At 42.5% G+C, this 24,863-nt stretch overlaps 1 protein-coding gene across 4 annotated transcripts in view; it reads left to right on the top strand.

Moving 5' to 3' along the window:
* Positions 1-24,863, top strand: part of LOC140465033 (Y+L amino acid transporter 2) — a 127,076-nt gene that overhangs the window by 65,492 nt on the left and 36,721 nt on the right. For all 4 annotated transcript variants that reach the window (XM_072560845.1, XM_072560847.1, XM_072560844.1 and 1 more), the window contains 3 exons: positions 14,099-14,224; positions 16,060-16,204; positions 23,991-24,114. In XM_072560845.1, the coding sequence (XP_072416946.1) occupies positions 14,099-14,224; positions 16,060-16,204; positions 23,991-24,114 (395 nt within the window). The remainder of the gene's footprint in view (positions 1-14,098; positions 14,225-16,059; positions 16,205-23,990; positions 24,115-24,863) is intronic.

Here is a 24,863-nt window from a genome sequence, read left to right as displayed (position 1 = left end):
CATTCCCCTACCCTATGTCTTCCCTGACTAATGCACTTACCTACACATCCCGAAGCACCACATGGGCAACTTAGCCTGGCCAATTCACCTAGCCTGCACAACTTTGTATTGTGGGAGGAAACCAGAGCACCCAGGGGAAATCCAAGCAGACACTGGGAGAATGCACAAACTGCACACAGATAGTCATCTGAGGCTGGGATGGAACCCGTGTCCCTGGCGCTATGAGACAGCAGTGCTAACCATTGAGCCACCCATATGGTTTGTTACCTTATATTACAGAAGGTTTGATGTACCGAACTACAGTAGTCTCAGTCATTTAACATTTCTTTTTAACTGTATGTTTACTGTGACACTTTTTATTGTATTGACCAAGTTATTTCCCAGTATGTGGATATAAATGAAATATTACTCCACTCAGAGGAGGCAATTGATACATATTCAAGAATATCCCAGGTAATATATTGCATGTATGGAAAGTAGTTTGTAATTCTTATTTACACAGTTGGCACTTTGCTGTCTTTAAACAGATGAGAAACTGGCAGGTAACTATGTTTGATTACTCTTAGCTGCATCAATAAGATGCAGCTTCACAGAAACAAACAAAGTTAAAAATTCTCTGTCGTCTTCAGATTTGTGGGTTTCATTCCTGCTGTTCTGGGTGAGAAACATTCGCAGCAGGAAATGAAACAGTCCATTTTTTATGGGAACTGTCCACAGCAGCATTCTGTTCCAATGTTTGCAGTGACTTTTATGACATCTCTGAGTAAGTCGGTTAGTCATTAATACTGAATGAGAAGAAGTTGTATTTGTTGTGAAGCTGTAGCCCATTTGAAAGCTGAATTTAGACTGATCAAATGTCCTGTACAGAGGACCATATAATCAGCAGTGCATGGTAGGATTGATTCATCCATCCTGGTCAGGATTCAAACCTAGACCCTTCAGGTGAAAGGACAATCCATTGATCCATTGCTTTATATCCTTCTAAATCTAAATACTTCTTCATATGGCAGTGATGTATTTCACTGTCCCTTTAAAACCTCTATCTATGCTCAGTCTATCACTGAGTTGTTAGAAGTTGATTCATGTATTTATATCTGCAACATGCTTTGATTGCCGACTAGAATGTGAAAAGGTTTTTTTTTAAAAAAACAGGCTATGTTTTAAAAACCAAGGATTGTGGAAGGGAGTGTTGCACTTTTTAAAAGCATATCACTTGACACTCCTTGTAAGTGTTGTTTACACTGTTGCTTGTTCAAGCACTGGCGCAGGTTACTGTCGACGGCCTGACATCCAAGAGGTATATATAAATTGAGATTCGGCCATCAGCATGTAGCTAGTTTGTCTGTGGCGCGATAACTAGTTGTTCATGACAAAGGCTTTCTGTCTGCCACCAACTATGTGATTGGCTCCCAACACTAGTTCGGCCGAAGGGTCTGTTTCAGTGCTGTACATCTCTGTCTTGAAGTAGCCAACAGCTCACTAGTGTCAATGACATAGACAGAAGCTTCAGACCTTCTGGAAGGAGAAATAGTGTCCTTTTCTCTCGAGTGAAAACAAAACTTGGAGCCAGAAGAGGTTCAGTTTGTTTTTCCTCATCAGTTGCTCTCAGCTGTTGTTTTTAACCTCTCAGTCAGACACTCTAAGTTGTGAACCAGTTGCTTTGTGCCAACTGCAAACAAGTGGAAATACCCGGAAAAGAAAGATTTGAGGAGCAGCATGTCTGAGGCAAGTATCATCTCAGTGAGCCCTGTGGACAGGGACCATGAAGCTGCCCTCCCAATTATTCCCTCCATCTGGAACATCATTATTTTTGAGTCTGTCTGCAAGTGTGTGGAATTTTATAAAGACATTACAGTTTTAATTCATAGAGTTATGTCAGTGGTTCATAGTCATTTACATGTCGCTAGAATTTATTTATTTGTAATAAATAATTCTTTCAAGTACAGAAATATGGTCTATATTTTCTGTCAGCCTGGGTCTAAAAGACAGATAAATTGGGGAATTTACACATTTTGATAAAATCTTTAACTGTTGTGATGGCTCTGGGAATACAGTAGTGGGGCTTGATTTCCAGTGTGCTACCCTGGTGAGGTGTAACATTTGATAAAAGTTTCCATGAAGCAAAAGAAAAAATTTTCAATTTATGTTGAGGAGAAGACGAAGACTGGTTAAAGTGATTTGGTCGACCTACCCTACTCTTCCAAGATTTGCATTAAATTCCATTTTGTGATCTTTACCCTGAATTAAGAACAATTACTGCTTTTATGTAATGAACTTCAGGAGCCTTGTCCATGGTTCAAACAGGACAATGATGGTTTGAGAACTTCAATAAGTTTTTCTCAATCTAGAAACACAAGCTGGTATACACAGTAATCTGGTAGGTTGCGTCACCCCGAAGAGGCTAAAGTTCAAAATTTGGATATCCTGATTTTGTTTTGTGGTTAGATGTACAGTTTTACCCCCAAAATGATACTTGACTCTGCTGTTAGCCACTGTTATGATATTCAACTTCTGTCATATTTTTAACACTTAGGATCCTTTATGGCCTAAAATTGTTTTCAAAAAGGCAAAAAAAAGCTGAAGGAAGGTGACCACAGTGATCACATGTGGAGTCAGTTCATTAAAATATAAATAAACAAGGTCCACACTGAACCGAAATTAATGCATCATTAAAATGACAAACTAGCCTCCTGTTTGGATTTAGACATTTCAGGAAGTTTCACATTTTGGGATACAAGTCATTAATTCAACAACTGTGATCTCAGGATAAACCTACTACCTCAAATACTCCAGGGATATTCTTTTAACTGTTTAGTCTTGAATTTTATTTTTAGTACTGGAAATTCTCCCCTTTTTAAACTTCAATACCTGTGTGTATTTGATATGTTTTTTTCCTCAGAGTTAATAGTGATAAAATTCTTCTTACACTCAAAACCTTGTAATTAGCTAGTTCATTTTTGAATCAGGAAACCATGTTTTAATTGAAGTATGATGGTGTGCAAGAGTGTGAATTCATCCCTCTGGTCCTGACATCATGTTTAAACCATTTTTCCAGAGGGCTTTTATGTTTTTGCAAGGGACTTTTGCCAAATGTATGTAGAATAGTTTGTCTGTAGCAGTGGCATTTTTGACTTCCTTCCATGCCCCCTCCCCAGTTACCTCTCACAGCTCATCTTTTGGGAAGAGGACTGAATCCCATTCACTTCTATCAGTACGATTTAAAATGTAATAGATGATGGATGAATTTATCTAGGTAAAGCACCTATTTCCAGATCGGGTTATGGTTTCTGACAACCAATTTGACCACAGGATGATAGGGAATGAGCAAAGGTATCACACAACTGGACAAGTTTCTAAAGCAGGTTATTACTGATAACTCGTCCATCTGTAATACCATTAAATACAAACCCCATTCCCTGTTCGCAGTTGGCCTTCATGGTGTTTGCTTGGCCATGGGGCAAAAATGAAACATTTCCAAATCTTTCTGATCCTCAGTTCTGTAGCGATGGCAGCAGCCTGGCTCATGGAAAACTGCCAACCTTTGTTTGGGGGTGTTGGTGGGAGTGTGTGCGTTGTTGACTTTAGGGATTTGAAGACACAAATGATCTTGGAGGATGGGTGTCAAAGAGCTGTGGGCATGGAAGGATCAGCTGTGAGGTGCATCATTTTGGCATGAGTGGCAGTAGCCTGCCTGACCAATGGATGGGACCACTGGTCTTGATGCAGGGGTGAGAGTGTGAATCCAGCCTTTTAGAGGGGACATTGAGTTCCTCCTCCACTGAACCACTATCACTCTTCTGGGATACTTCTTCTGCAGTCCTCAGCATGCAAGAGGACAGATTGCTGATTTAATAAACATCATGAAAGCCCTTTTGAATAATTTAAGTAACAATCTTGATGCGAGGAAGGTAAGCTTGTCGGTTAGTCTTCGGTTCTGTTGCAACATTCAGCATTTGGTGGAATGTGCTGCAATGAAAGCTGAGATACAGACGATTAGACATTGCACCATGTTTGAATACATTATAAATGTAGTGGTTACTATTGCTGTGCTGGAAAAGATAGGTCTTGAGATTTGCATAAGGACTTCAGCCAAGTTGGTAGTAGACTCGTCTAAATTCTTCAACCACAGACTGACTGGCAGGTTTTCCATTTCACCAACTATTGATTCACCCATCTGTGTTCCTCTGCAGGCAGCCTATCACAGAGTCTGTTTCAGTCCTCTGCAAAAGAATCTGGGTGTGAACCCAATCTCTGATAAGGTGGAACATCCCGTCTCAATGTCTTTGTTTCTCCAGCAGTGATGGCCAAGTTGCCAAGGTATCTAAGAGGAAAAGTGTAATGGAAGGAGGCAACATAAGAGATACATAATTCCACTGTTTGTAATTTATAAATCTGAAGGGATTGTGGATTATGAGGAGGAGGATGAGGTATGAGTATGCAAGCCAATACAATAACAGCTGCAACTGGCCAGTTCATCATTCCAAGAATGGGGATTAAGACCTGCATGCACTGACCCGCCATCTGCCTCCGTTTCTACATTACCATCGATGAACGGGAGAGGGAAGAACATCAGTGAGTATCCGGTGGATGTGGCTCTCATGGTTGAATAACAAGCAGTGTGTGTGAACTGAGATATGAGTGATAAGACTTGCAGCAGTACTAAATGTGTGAGGGCACAGTGAAATATAAGAGTGTTAGGAAGGTGTCCTAATTTGTTCAAAGTTGTTAGTAGGTAAGTGAATGGAGACTTGTGAATGGGACAGAATGCGAGACATAACTGGTGCATTCACTGCCATTGACTGCCCATGTGCAATCATTGAACCTCTTGAAGCTTTATATCTGTCTCCTCTGATCTAAATCCATGCCATTGAGCTCTGTTTCTGTCTATTGCTCTTGTAACACAGTTCACTAGCACCCATTCTTTTGCCTGCTCACCTAGACCAGGGTTAGACTCCTTTACAATCCCTGTTCTTTTTGTATTCTCAAAAAGGAAGACCCAAACATATCTCTGACCATACAGCTATCTCTTTTCCCACTAGGTTCAATCAGAGATAACTCCCAGGTGGCAACAATTCAGCTTATTGTGCCCTTTGCCCATTTCACGTCAATCACTTGGAAGCTTCCTTGACACAACATCAAATGTGACATGGCCCCTAGAGTCTCCCCCTTGCTGACAGCTACTGAATTTATGCCCACAGTCTTTTGGTTGTACCAAGTTTTTCGAGTTATTGTAGAGGCCAGTGTTGCAACTATGTGGAAAATTTCCCAAGTATGTACTGCGCACACAAAAGCTAGACAAAAATAATCTGACCGATTTTACCAACCCATCATTCTATTCTCATTTGTCAGTAAAGTAGTAGAAAATGTCGTCAACAGTACTATCAAGCAGCACCTGCTCAGTGGTGCCCAGTTTGGATTCTGCCAGGGCCACTCAGCTCATTACAGCCTTGGTTCAAACATGGACAAAATAGCTGACTTCCGGAGAGGAGTGAGAGTGACAGCCCATAACATCAAGGTTGTGTTTGACTGAGTGTGACATCATCGATCCCTAGCAAAACTGCAGTCAGTGGGAATAGGGGGAAACACTACACTGACAGGATGATTGTGGTTGTCAGAGGTCACCTCCAGGACATTTCTGCAGGAGTTCCTCAGGTTAGGGTCCTAGGCCCAACCATCTTTAGTTGCTTCAGCCATGACCTTCCCTCCATCATTAAGGTCAGAAGTAGGGATGGTTGCTGATGACTGGACAAAGGTCAGCCCCAATTGCGACTCCACAGATACTGAGGCAGTCCATGATCAAATGCAAAAAGAACTAAGCGGTATCCAGGCTTGGGCTGACAAGTGACCAGGAAGTTTCACATCACACCAATGCCAGGAAATGACCATCACCAATAACAGACAATCTAACCACCATCCCTTGACATTCAATGGTGTTACCGTCATTGAATCCCTCATTGTCCTGGCTATTACCGTTGACCAGAAATTAAAGTGCACCAGCCATATAAATACTTGGGCAACATGAGCAGGTTCAAAGGCTTTGAAAACTGCAGCGAGTAAGTCCCCATCTCCTGAGTCCCCAGAGCCTGTCCATCATCTACAAGACACAAGTCAGGAGTGTGATGGAATACTCCCCACTTAGAGTCATAGAGATGTACAGCACGGAAACCGACCCTTCGATCTAACCCGTCCATGCCGACTAGTATCCCCACCCATTCTAGTCCCACTTGCTAGCACCCGGCCCAAATCCCTCTAACCCTTTCCTATCCATATACCCATCGAGATGCCTTTTAAATGTTGCAATTATACCAGCCTCCACCACACCCTCTGGCAGCTCACTCAGCTGAATGAATGCAGCAATCAAGAAGCTGAACACCATCCAGGAGAAAGCAACCCACTTGATTGACACCACATCCACAAGTATCCATTCCATCCATCACCAATGCTCAGTGGCATCGTTTACAAGATGGACTGCAAAAATTCATCAAAGATCCTCAGACAACACCTTGGAAATTCATGACCACTTCCATCTAGAGGGACATGACAGCGGATGCATGGGAACACCATCGCCTGCAAATTCCCCTCCACGTCGCTCACCATCCTGACTTGGAAACACATTACTGGGTCAAAATCCTGGAATTCCGTCCGTAATAGCATTGTGAGTCAATGTCCAGCTGGTGTTCTGCAGCAGTTCGAGCTTCTCAAGGGCAACTAGGGGTAGGTAATAAGCGTCACTGGCTGGGCCAGTCTTTATGTCCCAAACGTGAACAAAAAGATAAGCAGCCTTGTTTCATGTTGGAATTAAAACAATGTTGGAGTTCAGTTCAGTATGATCTGGAGTTGTTATCCTTGGTCATGACAGGCCCCAGCTGATGTGTTCAACCAGACACCAGTACAGTTTCTGCTACTGTACAACAACATCATTGAAATAAGGCAGGAAGAAGTTTTCACTAGGATAATCGTGTTTCCTGTTCTGCTTCCAATTGCCAGGAAACTTTACTGCAGGTGAGATCACATCTGGAGAATTGTGCACAATTTTGGTCTCTTCACCTAACCAAGGATATATTTACCTTCAAAAGGGGATGCAGTAAAGTTTTACTAAATTGATTGCTGAGATGAAGAAGCTTTCCTACAAGGAGAGAGTAGGGCTTATATGTGAGACTCTCAATGGCTGTAAAACAATTTTTTTGAAAAAAATACATGTTACTTGAATTTTTACATTGAAAAATAGAATATGGCATCAAAGAGTTTCAGAACTTTACCTGAATGTGGTGAACAATGCAGGACTCCACACTGTTTAAAATGCAAAAACCTAAAAGGACGCAAGAGACGTAACCAGAGATGAGGGACTTCAATTATATGGAAAGGTGAGGATTGTTCTCCTTGGAATAGAGCAGGACAAGCAGTTATCTTCTAGCTGTTTTCAAAAGGAAGAGAGATTTTGATAGGGTAAATAGATTAGCTGAATTGGCCGTGCTAAATGACCCAGAATGTTGATGGATGTGTTTGTTAGGTGCACTAGTCAGGGGTAAATGTAGAATAATAGGGTAGGGGAATGGGTGGGTTACTGATTTTTTTTTAAAAAAGGGGGCAACACTGTGGTTCAGCGGTTAGCACTGCTGCCTCACAGCACCAGGGACCCAGGTTCGATTCCAGCCTCGGGCGACTGTCTAATCCCTGACTTTCCCACATGGAACTACCTCCTGCAGAGATTCATCAGAGGCACCCTGTAGCTGTAAATTACTTCAAATAAACTCCAGATAAAAAGCAATGAAGGAGTAAATTACTGCAGATGCTGAAATCTGTACTAAAAGCAACAAATACGGGTGATCACAGCAGAGATCTTTGCCTACGTCACATCTGTTTAGATGATGCTACCTGCTGACATGGCTTCTTTCTCCCATAACCGTGGTTTCCAGCCCACTGTGGTTGACGAGCTCCCCAAAGGGTTTTGACCTATCATCCATGCTTCTGTCCTTGCCCCTTCTCATCACTATCAACAGCCTGGGCCCTCATTTTTCATTCCACCGGGCTCTGCATTCAAAGGGTCATTCTCCACCATTCTCCACCAGCAGAACAACACCACCACCAAACGCAGCTTCCCCTCACTTCCCTAGTCTGCATTTTGCAGGGCTCATTCCCTACGGGATGCACAAGTTCTTTCTCTCTTCCCCCCCCCCCCCACACACCTTCCCTTGTAACTGCAGAAGCAACAACCTTGCCCCTTCACCACCTCCCTGCTCACCATCCAAGGGCCTAAATAGTCTTTCCAGGTAAAGCAGCACATCACCTATACCTCCTTCCAACACAGACAGGGTGACCACTTTGCAGAACACCTCCGGTCTGTGTACAAGCAGGACCCTGATCCTTCCGTAGCTGGTTTTTTTAACACTGCGTCCTGCTAGCATGCACACGCGTCTATCCTTGCATGCCCCAGTGTTCCAGTGAAACATAACGCAAGCTGGAAGAACAACATCTCACTTTCAGACGAGGCCCTTTATAACCTTCTGGACTTAATATTGAGTTCAATACCTGCAAATTGTGAAACAATTCATATTTCTTCCCTTTGTAGCTTTACTTGTTACATGCTCTGTCACCATGTCCTTTCTCCCCTCCACTCCAGTGGGGCTGTCTTCTCTTTCAAGTCTGGCAGTTACACACACCGATGTTCTGCCATTCTCACATTCCAGTCACTTAATCTGAACTATCAATATCTTTTTCTCCATCAGCACTCTTAAACCCACCACCACCACACCCACTCTCTTTCACCCCCCCCCGCCCCCATTCCCAACTACAGAGTAAATGCTGCCTCCCTCCACACTTTACTTCACCTCTGATGAAGAGACATCTGGTCTCAAAGCATTAGCTTGCTCTCTCTCCATGGATGCTGTCTGACCTGGGGGAAGATCTCTGATTAAGGCATATCATAGAGTCGTAGAGATGTCCAACTCGTCCATGCCAATCCGATATCCTAACCTAAACAAGTTCCATTTATCAGCATGCATTTACCATATCCCTGTAAACCCTTATTATTCATAAACCCATCCAGATGCTTTATAAATGCTGTAATTGTCCCACCCTCCACCACTTCCTCTGGTAGCTCATTCCACACTTGCACCACCCTCTGTGTTAAAAGGTTTGTATATTTTCCCTCTCACCCTAAACCAATGCCCTCCACTTCTGGACTCCCCCACCCCAGGGAAAAGACCTTGTCTCTTTTTATCCAATCCATCCCCCTTATGACTTTATAAACCCCTCAGTCTCCAACACTCCAGGGAAAACAGCCCCAGCCTATTCAGTCTCTCCCTATAGCTCAAATTCTGCAACCCTGGCAACATCCTTGTAAATGTTTTCTGAACTCTATCAAGTTTCACAATATCTTTCCGATAGGAAGGAGACCAGAATTGCACGCTCTAAACCAAAATTGTCCTGTACAGCTACAACATGACCTCCCAACTCCTGTACTCCATGCTCTGACCAATAAAGGAAAGCATACCAAACGCCGCCTTCACTATCCTATCTACCTGCGACTCCACTTTCAAGGAGCTATGAACCTGCACTCCAAGGTTTCTGTTCAGCAACACTCCCTAGGACCTTACCATTAAGTGTATAAGTCCTGCTAAGATTAGCTTTCCCAAAATTCAGCACATTGCATTTATCTAAATTGAACTCCATCTGCCACTGCTCAGCCCATTGGCCCATCTGGTCCAGATCCTGTTGTAATCTGAGGTAACCCTCTTCGCTGTCCACTGCACCTTCAATTTTGGTGTTATCTGCAAACTTACTATTGTAAGTATTGGAGTTCTATGGCAGGGATTATAGAGAGAGTCTTGAGGGCCAAGATTAAGATGGACCCTATCTCTCTCCTCCTGGGCCTACCCAATATACCCTCTTTGGATGCTCATAGGAAGAAACTTCACTTTCTGTGCAAGGTAAATATTTTAATTGTTTGGTTTCTGGACACCCCCCTGCCGGCTCTGCAGGGTTGGGATAGGTTTATTCTGGAAAATATCCCTCTGGAACTTTTTTACAATTATGGTGCACCGGAAAACAGAACATTTTTATAGGGTATGGCAGCCTGATGCAGATTGATCTGCCACTTTAACTCGAGCTTTTGTGTAGCCTTGGCATCCTGATAAATGTTCTTAATATCCTTGAAGGAAGAATTCTGAATATTTTATGTGTAATACTTGGTGCTCTTGGAGGTCAAGATCTAATGTTTTGTACTGAGCTGTTTTGCTTGTTCATTTGTTCATTAACTACCTTTTACTGATTGTCTGTTTTGCACATGGGTATTGTTGTGTTTTGGGTGTATTGTTGTTACTCTTGTGCATTTTTTTTCTCCTTTTTTTGTTGTTATATGTATATAGAATAATGTTTGCTGGTGTTGTAATTTATCTTTTTTAAGGTCTTGGAACGAAGAAATGTTTAATAAAAATATCTTCAATAAAAAAAGGCCTTACTGAAATACCTATTGACGACATCTTCCGCCCTGCCCTTGTCCATCTTCCTGGTCACTTCTTTAAAGAACTCTAACAAATTTGGGAGGCATGATCTCCCACTCACAAAGCCATGCTGACTAGTCCTCATCAAACCCTGTCTTTCCAAATGCATGTATATCTTATCCCTCAGAGTCTTCTCAAATAACTTAGCTGCAACAGATCTTAAGCTTACTGGTCTATAATTCCCAGGCTTTTCTTTGCAGCCCATCTTGAATAATGGCACCACGTTTGCTAGCCTTCACCCATGGCTAACGATGATGCACAAATATCAGCCAGGGCCATCACAATCTCTTCTCTAGCCTCTTGCAGTGTTCTTGGATATATCTGGTCAACACAGGAGATTTATCCACCTTCATACATTTCTTACATTTCTAATACATCCAATACCACCTCAACTGTGATATGGACTATCCCTAAGATATCACCAATAACTTCCGCAAGTTCCCAATTCGCCTTTCTCTATGGTAACATGGTAAACACAGAGGGGAAATACTCATTGAGAACCTTGCCCGTCTCTCGCGATTCTACACATTTTGGTGCTTGAGGGGTCCTATTCATTCTCTCTCTCTCTCTCTCTCTTATTGTTCTTTTTCCTTTAATATACTTAACGTTCCTCTGTGGATTCACCCTAATCTTCTCCACCAAGGCTATCACATGCTCCCTTTTCTTCCTCCCTCCTGATTTCATTCTTCAGTAAACTCCTGTATTTTCCATATATCTCCAGGGATTCCCTTGATCCCAGCTACCTGCATCTGAGCTATGCCTCCTTCTTTTAGCTGGTCAAAGCCTCAATATCACTTGTCATCCAGGGTTCCCTATTCTTGCCAACCTTGCCTTTCACCCTCACAGAAACACATAGACCTTGAACTCTACCTATCTCCCTTTTAAAGGCCTCCCACTTGCCAGACGTCCTTTTGTCTACAAACAAACTTCTCCAATCAACCCCTCCAATCTCCTGTCTAATTCCATCAAAATTTACCTTGTCCCAGTTTAGAACTTGAACCTGTGGACTAGTTTCGTCCCTCTCCATAACTAGTTTAAAATTGATAGAGCTATGGTCACTGGTCCCAAAGTGCTCCCCCACTGTCCCCTCCACCATGTATCCTGTCCTATTTCCCAAAGAGAGGTTGAATTTTGTCCCTTCCTAAGTAGGACTCCCTATATGCTGCTTGTGGAAACTTTCCTGAACACTCTTAACAAATAAAAGTCAAAAATAAAAATAGTCCTTAATGCTCGCTCTGGCGGTCCCGGTCTATGTTAGGCAAATTAAGATCCCCCGCTAAGACCAACCCTGTTGCTCCTGCAAGTCTCCCCAGTTTCCCTGCAAATTTGTTCCCCTGATTTCCATTGCCTACTTGGGGGCCTATAGTACAGCCCCAATAACATTACCATCCCCTGCTTACTTCTTAGCTCCACCCACAAAACCTCATTGGATGATCCTTCAGTTATTTTATCTCCGATTACTGTTATGATACTCGCCCTGATCAAAAATGTAACTCCCCCCTCCCCTTCTTCCACCAACTCTGTCCCACCTCAAGCACCTGCACCCTGGCACACTAAGCTGCTGGGTCTATCCTGCTGGTGGAACAGGACATCTAGAGGGATGGTGATGGTGGTTTCTGGGACATTGTCTGTCAGTTATGACTATGTCATGCTGTTGCTTGACTAGTCTGTGAAAAAGTTCTCCCAATTTGCACTGTCCCCAAGGTGAACTTTACAGTGTTTCTGCTGTTGTCTTTCTGGTGCCTAGGTCAACGCCAGGTGGTCCATCTGGTTTCATTCTTTGTTGAGACTTCTTAGCGATTGCTCCAACTAAGTGGCTTGCTCGGCCATTTCAGAGAGCAGTTCAGAGTCAACCACATTGCTGTGGCTCTGGAGTCACATGCAGGCCAGATCAGGTGAGGATGGCAGATTTACTTCTCTGAAGGACGTAAGTGAGCCAGGTGAGTTTTTCCCCAACATTCAATAACAGTTTCACAGACATCAGTAGCTTCTTAATTCCAGATCTCTTGCATTAAAATCAAGTTTCAATATCTGCCATGGCAGAATTTAAATCCGAGTCCCCAGAACATTTGCTGAGTTTCTGGATTAACACTCTAGTAATTATACCACTAGGAAATTGCCTCCCCCCCCCCCCCCCATGGCATAGTCAAGATTATTTGTGACCAGGATTTGATTGCACATACTTGGATACTCAGCTACCGTCAACCTGTAAGTGCGTAGTTAGTGCACTTGGTCCTGTAAAGGCCTCATATCACTCACAGGTAGAACCTATGTGCTCAGACAGACAAAACCACCCAACTCACCATCCATGTTTTGCTGGCACCATTTCACATTTCCAGTGTGGATTTGGGATTTGGGATTTGGATAAGGCAGGAAGGGAACATGCTTTGCTGAGTGAATCCCAGGCTCAGTCTGGTAATCTAGGAGTCCTCTCAAACCTTCACTTTCTTTTCTTCCTTGTGGTCCCGATTAAACTCATCAGTTCTGAGGTTCCACCATTCTAAACTCTTCAATTTAAATCTCCATTTTCTAAAATTACCCCTGAGCTTACACTTAGCCATAACCAGACATAATAATGCATTGTTTTCCATTGATTGCAGAGTGTTGGTGACCATCGATGACCTCTTTCCCACAGTCACACATGTTTTCCAATGCACTATTGTGCCCCGCTTTGTATTTTGAGCCCCCCCCCCCATACACGTATTGTCTCTTCTCCAGCCCAGCATGCTGCCTCCCATCCCCCCCATTGAATTATCGAGCTTTTCTACCAGAGCGATGACCTCTGACCTCTGATAACTCACCTTGACTTGCAGTGCACAGGCCCCCAGATCGGACTGTGCCAACCCCCTTAACCAACTTGGATGGACAGCCCTGACTGATGAGCGACCAGGCTCCTGACTGATCTCAGTCCAGTTTCTTGACTGGTTTCACTGGGCCTGCAGGACTCAGTGTGTCTCACTCCCCAGGCTACAGTGATATGAAACCCCAGACCACATCAAGCAGCTGACTAACTGTGACCAAGTCCCTGGACTAAGAGATCGGAAGGCATTGGCCTTGTGGTAAAATGACCAGCCTATTAATCCTGAGACCCAAGAAATGTTCTGGGGCCTGGGTTCAAGTCTTGCAGTAGTGAAATTTGAATTCCATTAAAACAAAATCTCGAATTGAGAGTCTAATAATGACCTTGTGACGATTTGTCAGAAAAACCTAACTGCTTACTAATGTCTATAAGGGGAAAAGAAACTGCCGTCCTTACCTGTTCAGGCTTACATTCCAGACCCAGATCAATGTGAATGTTTCCTAAATGCCCTCTGGGCAGTTAAGGATGGACAAAAAATGCTGGTCTAACTGGTGACATCAAATCCCTTGAACGCATGTTTAAAAAAATTATGCATTGTTTTTGACTGTGGGAAGTTCCCTAACTGAAGGTATTTCCCCCATGACCTGATTTAGGACTTTGAGATATGGTTGCCACATAAGCTACTGAATATATTTTGGAAGCACAGACAAAGACAATGACATAGGAAGGCAGATTGGAGTAGTTTTGGATCTTCTTGAATTTGTTCAATAATTGACTATATGTTTTGAATATAAAGGTATGCTGACACTGGTGAATTGTGCCAAGGTGAAGTGGGGAGCTACACTACAGGTGGTGTCCACCTTTGCTAAAGTGGTTGCCTTGATCATCATCATCATAGCTGGGTTGGTGCAGCTTTGCCAAGGTAAACCGCTTTAATTTGTTACACATTTCTAACTGTCTGGAAATCTTTTGAGACATACAGTACACAATCATTTTATGTTTGTAAAGTAATTAACTGCTGCAGAAGAGTCCCAACATTGTTTAAATTCTTTGACCCATTGGCAAACTGCAGTTACAAGTTACGAGAGTTGAAATATGTCTCTCTCTGTCTCTAGTACAATCCTTCTGCCAATACATAATGGGAGATAATAAGCTGCTTTAGTTTAAATTGGATTCTTGCCTGGCTCAGAAGGCTGTATGTTTAATTATCCCTCTGGCGAGTATGTAATCTAACTTGGCACCACAGCACCATATTGAGACAGTACTGCATTATTCAAATAGCTGTTCTTTAAATAAAATGTTAAACCAGCGCCTGTCTAGGTAAAATCTAATATATCCCATGGCACTAATTGAAGAAGTGCAGTTGGTTATTCTTCCTCCACTAATGCTAACTCAAAAATATTATGTTTGTTTGGGAGCTTGTGGGACTTTGTAATATTGAAGTTCATTGGTCTCATTGCCTCCAATTCAAAATACATGTTGAGGATGTGCAAAGTGCTGTGTACCTGTAGATTTGTCTTTTCCTTCCTTGATGCTGTATGTTTATGAACTCTGCACAGCACTTAAGAACAGAATTTTGCTCCATGGGAATGTGGGATTTATTGGCAGCTCTCCCAGTTTTTCAGTGATTCATTATAATTGTTGGATTACTCTAGTGCCACCAACTGGGCCAATTAAACCTTGATTTATTCTGCAAGACTGCAGTTTGTATTGTTCAGCCCTGCACCTGCCTGTTGAACCCTATCATGTCACTGTCTACACTCTCAAAGTGTACCTATATTTTTGAGACTGGAAAATGTAACCGTTCTTTTGAAAAAGATTTTTTTTGTGCCTTGTAAAAAGGTTATATACAGAAAACATTGTTTTAACAGGCATCTTATGAACTGGCACTCTTGATAAACTGACAAAAAAATGATATCCCTCAAATACTGCAAAGTTTGCTGTTTTATTCTGTCCAATCATCATAGGTTTTAATTTATTTACCTCAATGTAAATATACTTATTGTCCAATTGAATGGCCACACAAAATACCAAAAGTTGTTTCAATAATGAGTCGATTCCTCCTCAAATACTGGGATGTCTGAGCAGTCAGTTGAGGGGACAAGGGTGAAGGCTGTCTGCTGGTACACTATATCTAAGGGAAAGTTGCATTCTTTCTTAAGTGAGTGATGCTGTAAGTAAAGTTTAACAGTGCATGTATATCCCCTGTACTATGTTTCTAATACTTCATAGATAATCAAGAGGTTCATATAATCAATTTGATGAACCAGCATACTCCTAATCTTATTGGTGCCAAATTTAAAAAATTACTACATATATTTACAAAGGTTTCAGGACCTTTACCTTTTGAAGACGGGGCGCCTGAGGGCAGGATGGCTCAGTGGTTAGCACTGCTGCCTCACAGTGCCAGGGATCCAGGTTCAATTCTGGTCTCGGGCGACTGTCTCTGTGGAGTTTGCACATTCTCCCTGTGTCTGTGTGGGTTTTCTCCGGGTGCTCCGGTTTCCTCCCACCGTCCAAAGATGTACAGGTCAGATGAATTGGTCATGCTAAATTGCCCATAGTGTTAGGTGCATTAGTCAGAGGGAAATATAGGGTAGGGAAATGGGTCTGGGTTGGTTACTCTTCAGAGGATCGGCGTGGACTTGTTGGGCTGAAGGGCCTGTTTCCATACTGTGGGGAATCTTGGATTCTATAAGACCTATTCACAGAGACGTACAAAATTCCATTTCTTAATACTGGAATTGTCTATTGCAGGAGAAACAGATAAATTCCAAAACTCCTTTCAAGGTTCCAAATTAAATGGTGGTGAGATGGCTCTAGCTCTGTATTCAGCATTATATTCTTATTCTGGCTGGGACACACTTAATTTTGTGACTGAAGAGATCCAAAACCCTGAGAGGTGAGTATCAAGACTTTATCTCAATTTGTGAAACTGAGGACAAATCATATAAGGTGAAAATAGCCTATACAGAGAAAACTGGAAATCAGAAAGAAAAACAGATATTGTTGGAATTACTCAGTCGGTCTGGCAGCATCTATGGAGAGAAAACAGAACTGAAGAAGGTTCACTGGACCTGCAACTTTAACCCTGCACAGATGCTGCTGGTCTTGCTGAGATATTTTCGAGCAATCCCTGTTTTAGTTTAAGAGGCTATGGTCATGAAGTGCACTAACTGATAAATATTATCCTCTCTTCTGCACTTAGTTCTGAGTCCTGAGGGATCATTTTCAATGAGTCACATTAAGTCTCTTCTCTTTCTCTCTCCTCTTCTTTCCACCCCAAAAAAACACTGATTTAACAGCAACCCACTTCAAGCTAAACCTTTTCATATTACGCATTCCTTGAACTGTTCCAGCAGTTAGTTGTTGGGATGTCTCCCTCCACATATGTTTCTCATTTTTATTGGACACTTATGCTGACAACCATCTGGTGGAGGCAGCTAGAAACAATTGATAGATGGCATTTTTGAGTGTTGAAAGGTACTAGCAATTCATCATTCAGCTTACTCAATAAGTCACTATCAAACTTTGACTGACTTCTCGTACAATTTAGTAACTATATATTTTGTTTCTATAAATCCCCTGTTCGATTAAAACTTGAAGATGGTATCAGCAATAACATTAGCAAATTTGCTGATGACACAAAGCTAGGTGGTAGGGTGAAATGTGATGAGGATGTTAGGGGATTACAGGGTGACCTGGACAAGTTAGGTGAGTGGGCAGATGCATGGCAGATGCAGTTTAATGTGGATAAATGTCTGGTTATCCACTTTGGTGGCAAGAACAGGAAGGCAGATTACTACCTCAATGGTATCAAATTAGGTAAAGGGGCTGTTCAGAGAGATCTGGGTGTTCTTGTCCACCAGTCAATGAAGGCAAGCATGCAGGTACAGCAGGTCGTGAAGAAGGCTAATAGCATGCTGGCCTTCATAACAAGAGGGATTGAGTATAGAAGCAAAGAGGTGCTTCTGCAGCTGTACAGGGCCCTGGTGAGACCACACCTGGAGTACTGTGTACAGTTCTGGTCTCCAAATTTGAGGAAAGACATTCTGGCTATTGAGGGAGTGCAGCGTAGGTTCACGAGGTCAATTCCTGGAATGGCAGGATTGCCTTACACGGAAAGACTGAAGCGACTGGGCTTGTATACCCTTGAGTTTAGAAGACTGAGAGGGGATCTGATTGAAACGTATAGGCTTATGAAAGGACTGGACACTCTGGCAGGAGGGAACATATTTCCGTTGATGGGGGAGTGCCGAACCAGAGGACACAACTTAAAAATACTGGGTAGACCATTTAGGACAGAGATGAGGAGAAACTACTTCACACAGAGAGTGGTGGCTGTGTGGAATGCTCTGCCCCAGAGGGCAGTGGAGGCCCAGTCTCTGGATTCTTTTAAGAAAGAATTGGATAGAGCTCTTAAAGATAGTGGAGTCAAGGGGTATGGAGATAAGGCTGGAACAGGATACTAATTAGGAATGATCAGCCATGATCATATTGTATGGCGGTGCAGGCTCGAAGGGCAGAATGGCCTACTCCTGCATCTATTGTCTATTGTCTATTGATGCATTCCACTCTGTGGAATTAGAAGACCATCTGAGAGAAATATGGAGTGTCACTCGATATGTCTCTTGTCTTTTCTGAAATAATGGCCACCAGCAGCGTAGCTAATTAAGGTGTATGGACTCATCAGAACAGCCCGTAAGATGTAGGAGCTGAAGTAAGCCATTCAGCCAATCAATTCTGCTCCATCAAGCAGTGAGATCATGACTGATCTGATAATCCTCAACTCCACTTTCAGCCTTTTCCCATTACCATTGATTCCCTTACTGATTAAAAATCTCTCGATCTCAGTTTTGAATATACTAAGTAACTCGGCCTCTACAGCTCTGTATGGTAAAGAATTCCACAGATTCATTATTCTCTGAGAGAAGAAATTCCTCCACACCTCTTAAAGGGGCAATCCCTTATTGTGAGATTATGCCTTCTAGTTGTATGCTGCCCCACAAGAAGAGCCAAGACCTCTGCTCACAACATCTCTGACATAATAAATTAAAAGTCACAACTTCCAACATAAACTGACAATCTTCAAGTATGAGATGTTTTGTAACGCAGAGGAAAAATGGCTCCTTCCCTACTGGAGGTCCAATGGCTCCCCACTCAAACACTATTACCCCAAGTAGTTTGGTTTCCTTGGAACCAATCACATACTTGTTGGCAGGCAAAATGCCTTTGTCATTGATAAATGGTCACCATTTCACAGACCAATCAGCTACTTGTTGTCAGTCAAACCTCCATTTGTACACAGTCTCCTGGTCCTGGTTCATCTGCAATTCAATTTACCCTACCGCTTGTGCAAACATCACTTACAATGATAGTCTGGTTAATTGCTTTCAAGAAGTGCCGTAATCCTTCAAAAGTTCTTGACTTTTAAAACAGTTATTTTCCCAATCAGTCTACAGTCAAAAACACAATATTGATTGGTAACCAGCAACAGGTTTCCTTGTCCATGTTCGATCTGATGCCATGAGCATTTGTCAGTTGTGGATTCAACATTGAGGATTCCCAGGGCAACTCTCCTTTCTGTCCATCACTGTGACAGGACATATAGGAGATGGTGTGGTAATGTCTGGCACATTGTAAGGTACAATTCTCAGTAACATGACTACTGTTTGACAGGTCTCTGTGACAGCCTTCCCAATTTTGACACTTTCCTCCAGATGTTAGTAGACGTCAGTTTGGGGTGGCACCGTGGCTCAATACAAGGTACCTGGGTTCAATTACACCCTCAGATGATTGTGTAGAATTTACACATTCTCTCTGTGTCTGATTGGGTTTCCTTGGGTGGGGGGGGGGAGCTCCAGTTTCTTCTCACAGTCCAAAGACGTACAGGCTAGGCAGATTGGCAATGCCAAATTACCCATTGTGTCCAGGGATGTGTAGGCTAGGTGGATTCACTATGGGAAATGGAGGATTATAGGGATAGGGTTAGGAGGCCTGGATCTGGGTGGGATGCTCTTCAGGGCGTAAGTGTGGACTTGATGGGCCAAATGGCCTGTTTCCACTCAGTAATGATTCTATGAATTAATCGGTGATCTCCTAAATTTCCGTTATGAATTCCCAGATTTCTATGGGACTAATACTCACTTTGCTAATGTTTTTATCTCTACACATTATCTCTACACATTTTTATCTATTTTCATGTTTTCAGCTAGCTTTCTCTTCTACTTTTTTTTTTACTTAATTTAATCTTTTAGTCATTCCTTGTTGGTTTTACATTCTTTCTAGTCTTCTGATGTGTACTCTATCTTTGTGCAATTGTACTTTCTAAAACAAAAGCTTCACCGTATTGTTAACTTTTTTAGTTAAACACAGATATTAGATTCTCACCTTGGAATGTATCTATCCTGTGTATTCTGAAATATGCCTTTGAACGTCTGCCACTATCTCTGTTGACCTATCACTTAACCTAATTTACCAATTAACTTGGGTTAACTGTACTTTCATGCTCTTGCATTTACCCATATTAGTCTGTCCCCCTGCCCCTTCTCTCCCTCAAACTGAATGTAATGATCACTGCTACAGGAAACTTCCACTATGAAGTGATTAAGTAATGCTACCTAATTTCAAACACAAGGTGCAGAATTGTTTATCTCCAGTTGGCTCCAGAATATGCTGTTCTAAGAAACTATTCTGTAGCATTTCATGAACTCCTCATCTGGGCGAGCTTTGCCCGTTTGATTTTCCCAGTCTGCTATAGATTAAACTCTCCCATGATTATCACCATACCTTTCTGGCAAGCTCCAATTATTTATTCCTTTATCATCTATCCTACAGTCTGGTACAGTTAGGGGACCACGGAACAACACAACTGGATCCTCCCCTCCCACTGTAAGCTCCTCTCCAGCACGGAGCAGATGTCCTGAACCTTGATACCAGACAGTCAACATCGCTTTGCAGACTTTGCTCTTTGCTACAGAGGACAGTGTTCAGTGCCCTTTACTATTCTGTCCTGTACCACCGCTACCACATTCATTTTCGTTTGCTGCACTTGAATGGCTTCCTGTCCCACAGTGCCATATCCAATTATCTCACTCGCCCTGCATCTCTCAATTTACATCCGAATAAGGTGAAAGAATCTCAAAATTGTTAGACAATTGCAAAGGCTAGGGCACCTGCGCCTAAGGTTCACTTATCTGCCTCAGGAGCAGCCACCTTCTCCTGTCACTGAACACTTATCAAATCAATGGACCCAGTCACAAGGCACGTGAGTGCCCCCTGGTATGAATATCTTTGGAACCTTCTTCCTCCCTGACGTGAGGCAGTGCCTACAACTCAGCCCCCCACCTCCGATTCTCTCAACCAAAGCTTCTCGAGCCTCAAACACTTCCTGTCGAACTCGATCACATTGGCATCCAGGAGCTCATACATGTTGCAGCCATGAAACATCACCTGTCCTGCCAATCTTACTGTACTTTAGTTAATGTCTTCATTGCTTATTTTCCTTTCTTTCATGTTTTAGGAACCTTACACCAGTTTGTATTGGGCTCTTGTGGTGGAGTGGTAGTGTCCCTATCTCTGAGCCAGAAAACCTGGATTCAAATCCCAGCTGCTGCAGAGGTGTCTTCTAATATCCCTGAACAGTGTGATTGGAAATATCAACCACAAGTTCCTGGACTATTTAAAACCTTAGGAATAGACCAGACTGTAACCATTTAACAGATACTCACCAAATTACTTGTGCTCTCGTTGAGTAAGCAGCAGTTGATACGGGGAGAAAATGTTAGAGAAAGCAAAGAAGTGCCTCCTTCCCCTAACTCCTTTACTCATCCATCTCTAGCACTTTGCTGAAAGTCACAGTCAGTGCTACATTGCAGTGAATTACCTCTCCATACAGGCTCTGAGTTAGCTTTGGCCCACCATGTCCATTGACCATCGTGCTATTCTCAACTAATCCCATCTGCCTGCACATGATACATATTCCTCAATTCTCTGCCTGTTCATGTGTTTGTCCAAGCGCCTTTTAACCTATGCCATCGTATCTGCTTCACAAACCTCCCCTGCCAGCGCGTTCCATGCAGCTACTGCCCTTCGTGTAAAAAAACATTATTCACACATCTTCTTTAAACCTTCCCGCTCTCGCCTTAAATCCATGCCCCCTAGTATTTGACATTATTACCTTGGGAAAAAGACTCCAACTATCCACCTAACCATACCCCGTATAATTTTATACACTTCTATCTGGTCACCCTTCAGCTACTGAAACTCATGAAAACAATCCAAACTCCTCTTTATAGCTAATACTCTTCAATCCAAGCAACATCCTAGTAAACCTCTTTTGCATTTTCTCCAAAGCCTCTACATTTTTTCAATAGTGCAGTAACCAGAACTGTGCACAGTACTCCAAATGTGGCCTGACCAAAGTCATATATAGCTACAACATGATTTGCTAACCTTTTTACTTAAAACTCTGATTAGTGAAGGCAAGCATGCAATATACCTGCTTCACCATCTTATCCACTTATGTGCAACTTTTAGGGTGCTATGGACTTAGACCCCAAGATCCTTCTGTATGTTAATGCTCCCAAGGGTCCGGCCACTTCCCTCTTCCATTTGACCTCCCAAAATGCATTACCTCACACTTGTCTGGATTAAAATCCACTTGCATTTTCTCCCCTAACTTTCCATCTCATCTATATCCTGCATCCTTTGACAACCCTCCTCCCTAGCCACAACTCCACCAATTTTCATGTCATCTGCAAACTTAGTAATGAGACCACCAGTATTTTTATCCAAGTCATTATTCATACTACAAACAGAAGAGATCCCAGCGCTGATCCCTGTGGAACACCACTGGTCACAGATCTCCAGCCAGAAACTTGCACCTCTGTCTTCTATAATCAAACCAATGTTGTATCCAACTTGCTAAGTCACCATGGATTCCACGTGATTTGGTCTTCTGGAGCAGCCTATCATGAGGAACCTTGTCAAATACTTTAGTCCATGTAGATAACATCCACTGTCTTATCCTCATCAATCATCTTCATCACTTTGTCAAAAAACTCAATCATGTTTGCGAGACAAGATCTCCTCTGCATACAGCCTTGCTGACTATCCCGAGTATGCTCATTTTTTTCCAAATACAAGTAAATCTGGGCTCTAAAAATCTTCTCCAGTAATTTTCTTACTACTGCTGTAAGGATAACAGGTCTAACATTTCCTGGATTATCCTTGTTGCCTTTCTTGATCAAAGAAGAACATTGGCTCTTCTCCAGTTTTTTGGGACCTTGCCTGTGGCTAAATAGGATCCAAAGATCTCTGTCAAGGCCCGAGCAGTCTGCATCCTTGTCTCCTTCAGTATCATTGGATAGATCTCATCATGTCCTGGGGACTTAGCTACCTTAATATATTTCAAACCACCCACAACTCCTCCATCTAATATCAAAATGACCTTAAAGTGTCAACAAACACCATCCGTGTCTTTCCCCTTGTTGAATACTATGTGAAATACTCATTTAAAGACCTCATCCACTTCCTGTAGCTCCACATACACATTCCCTCCTTTGTCCTTAAGTAGACCAATCCTTTCTATAATGACCCTCTGGCTCCAAATATACATATGAAAAGTCTTGGGATTCTCCTTAATCCTACTTGCCAAGGACATTGCTTGGCCCTTTCTAGCCCTCTTCATTCATGTTTTAAGTTCTTTGCTGCTTCCTTTATATTCTTCACATGCCTAGTTTGATTTCTGTGTCCTAAACGTTACATATGCTTCCTTTTTCTGTTTTAACTAAACTGACAATATCTCTCATCATCTGAGGTTCCTGAATCTTGCCATTCTTATCTTTCATCCTCATAGGAACATGCTGATCCTGAACTGTGGTCATCTGGTTTTTAAAAGACTCCTACATGTCAAATGTGGATTTCCCCTCAAACAGCTGCCTCCTCCCCTCCCCCATCCCCCCATCCAATCGTTGCAGACCCTGCCTAATACTGTTGTAATTAGCCTTAGCTCAGTTCAGCACTTTTACCTGTGGACCAGTCAGATGCTTCCCCATAACTATTTTTAAAAATTGCAGAATTATGATCACCGTTCCCAAAATGCTGCCTCACTAGAACTTTAATCACTTGGCCAGGCACATTCCCTAATAATACAGCCTGTTCCCTAGTTGGACTATCTACATAAGATTTGAACCCATACTCCCTGGACATTAGCCTAGAATGTGATATTATCCCTGCACCACATGTAGAGAGCTTGTATATCCCTGCTTACTCCTGAATGGAAATTAGAATTCTTTAAAATAACTTTTAAATGCTAAGCAAAATTATTTTTTTAGGAACAGAATAAGATATTCCTTACTCAACCAATTCCCAGCACTCTGCACTCCAATTCCTGATTTATTACAGTAGTGGTGTCACAAACCACCATGATTGACATTGGGGGTGACTGGGGATGTTTGAGCACTGTGGCAAGGAGGCTTAAATAACTGAAACATCTGGGCTGCTGTTTCCACCAGGAACCACCAATTCCACAAAACAGCTGGTTATTCCAGGAGGGTTGTAAACCATAAAACCTACAATGACTTTAGGTTTGGTTGTTGAAGCTATGGTAAAAGAATCATTTACTGTTCATTTGCTGTGTTTTTGCATTTATGTATGTGACAACGATGTTGTTTGCTTTCCTAAAGGAATCTACCGTTAGCCATTGCCATTTCTATGCCTCTTGTCACTGGTATCTACATCCTAACAAATGTGGCTTATTATGCTGTCCTGGATATTCCCACCATCCTCCACAGTGATGCTGTGGCTGTGGTAAGTCCTCATTTTGAGATTGAAATATACCCACAATGAACATTTTTGGGACTCACTTTACACCTGTTGAAGTTTGCCCTGCAATGATGTTATTTGCATTTCCCTTCCTCAATGTACTGAACTTGTTTGAAAGTTGCTAATTGTTTCCATTGCAAATGAGAGGTCTACATTAGTTAAGTAGCAACTCTTGGAACCAAGTATGCTCTGAGACCTCTGCATCTCAAACCAGTTTATTCTGATCCCAACCTGTAGGTCCACGTTGGACCATTTTTTTTCTATTTGCTGTTGAGATGCCAGCACTGCCGGCTAGGTTATTGCCATCTCTCATTGCTGTAATCCTGAGGTGTAGGGGCACTCAAGGTGCTGTGAGGAAAAGTGTTCCAGGATTCTCACTAAGTGACAATGAAGGAATAGTGATACAGTTCCAAGTCAGATGGTAAATAGCTTGGAGGGGAACTTGTAGCTTGCAGTGTCCTCATGCATCTTGTCCATCTTGCTGGTATAGGTTGCAGGTTTGGAGGCTAGTGTCCATCTCGCTGGTATGGGTTACAGGTTTGTAGGCTAGTGTCCATCTCGCTGATATGGGTTACAGGTTTGGAGGCTAGTGTCCATCCCGCTGATATGGGTTACAGGTTTGGAGGCTAGTGTCCATCTCGCTGGTATGGGTTACAGGTTTGGAGGCTAGTGTCCATCTCGCTGGTATGGGTTACAGGTTTGGAGGCTAGTGTCCATCTCGCTGGTATGGGTTA

This window comes from Chiloscyllium punctatum, chromosome 41 (assembly GCF_047496795.1).
Source record: "Chiloscyllium punctatum isolate Juve2018m chromosome 41, sChiPun1.3, whole genome shotgun sequence".
NCBI classification, from domain to species: domain Eukaryota; kingdom Metazoa; phylum Chordata; class Chondrichthyes; order Orectolobiformes; family Hemiscylliidae; genus Chiloscyllium; species Chiloscyllium punctatum.
The sequence above is the reverse complement of the archived record's forward strand: the minus strand, read 5'-3'. Positions and strand labels throughout refer to the sequence as shown.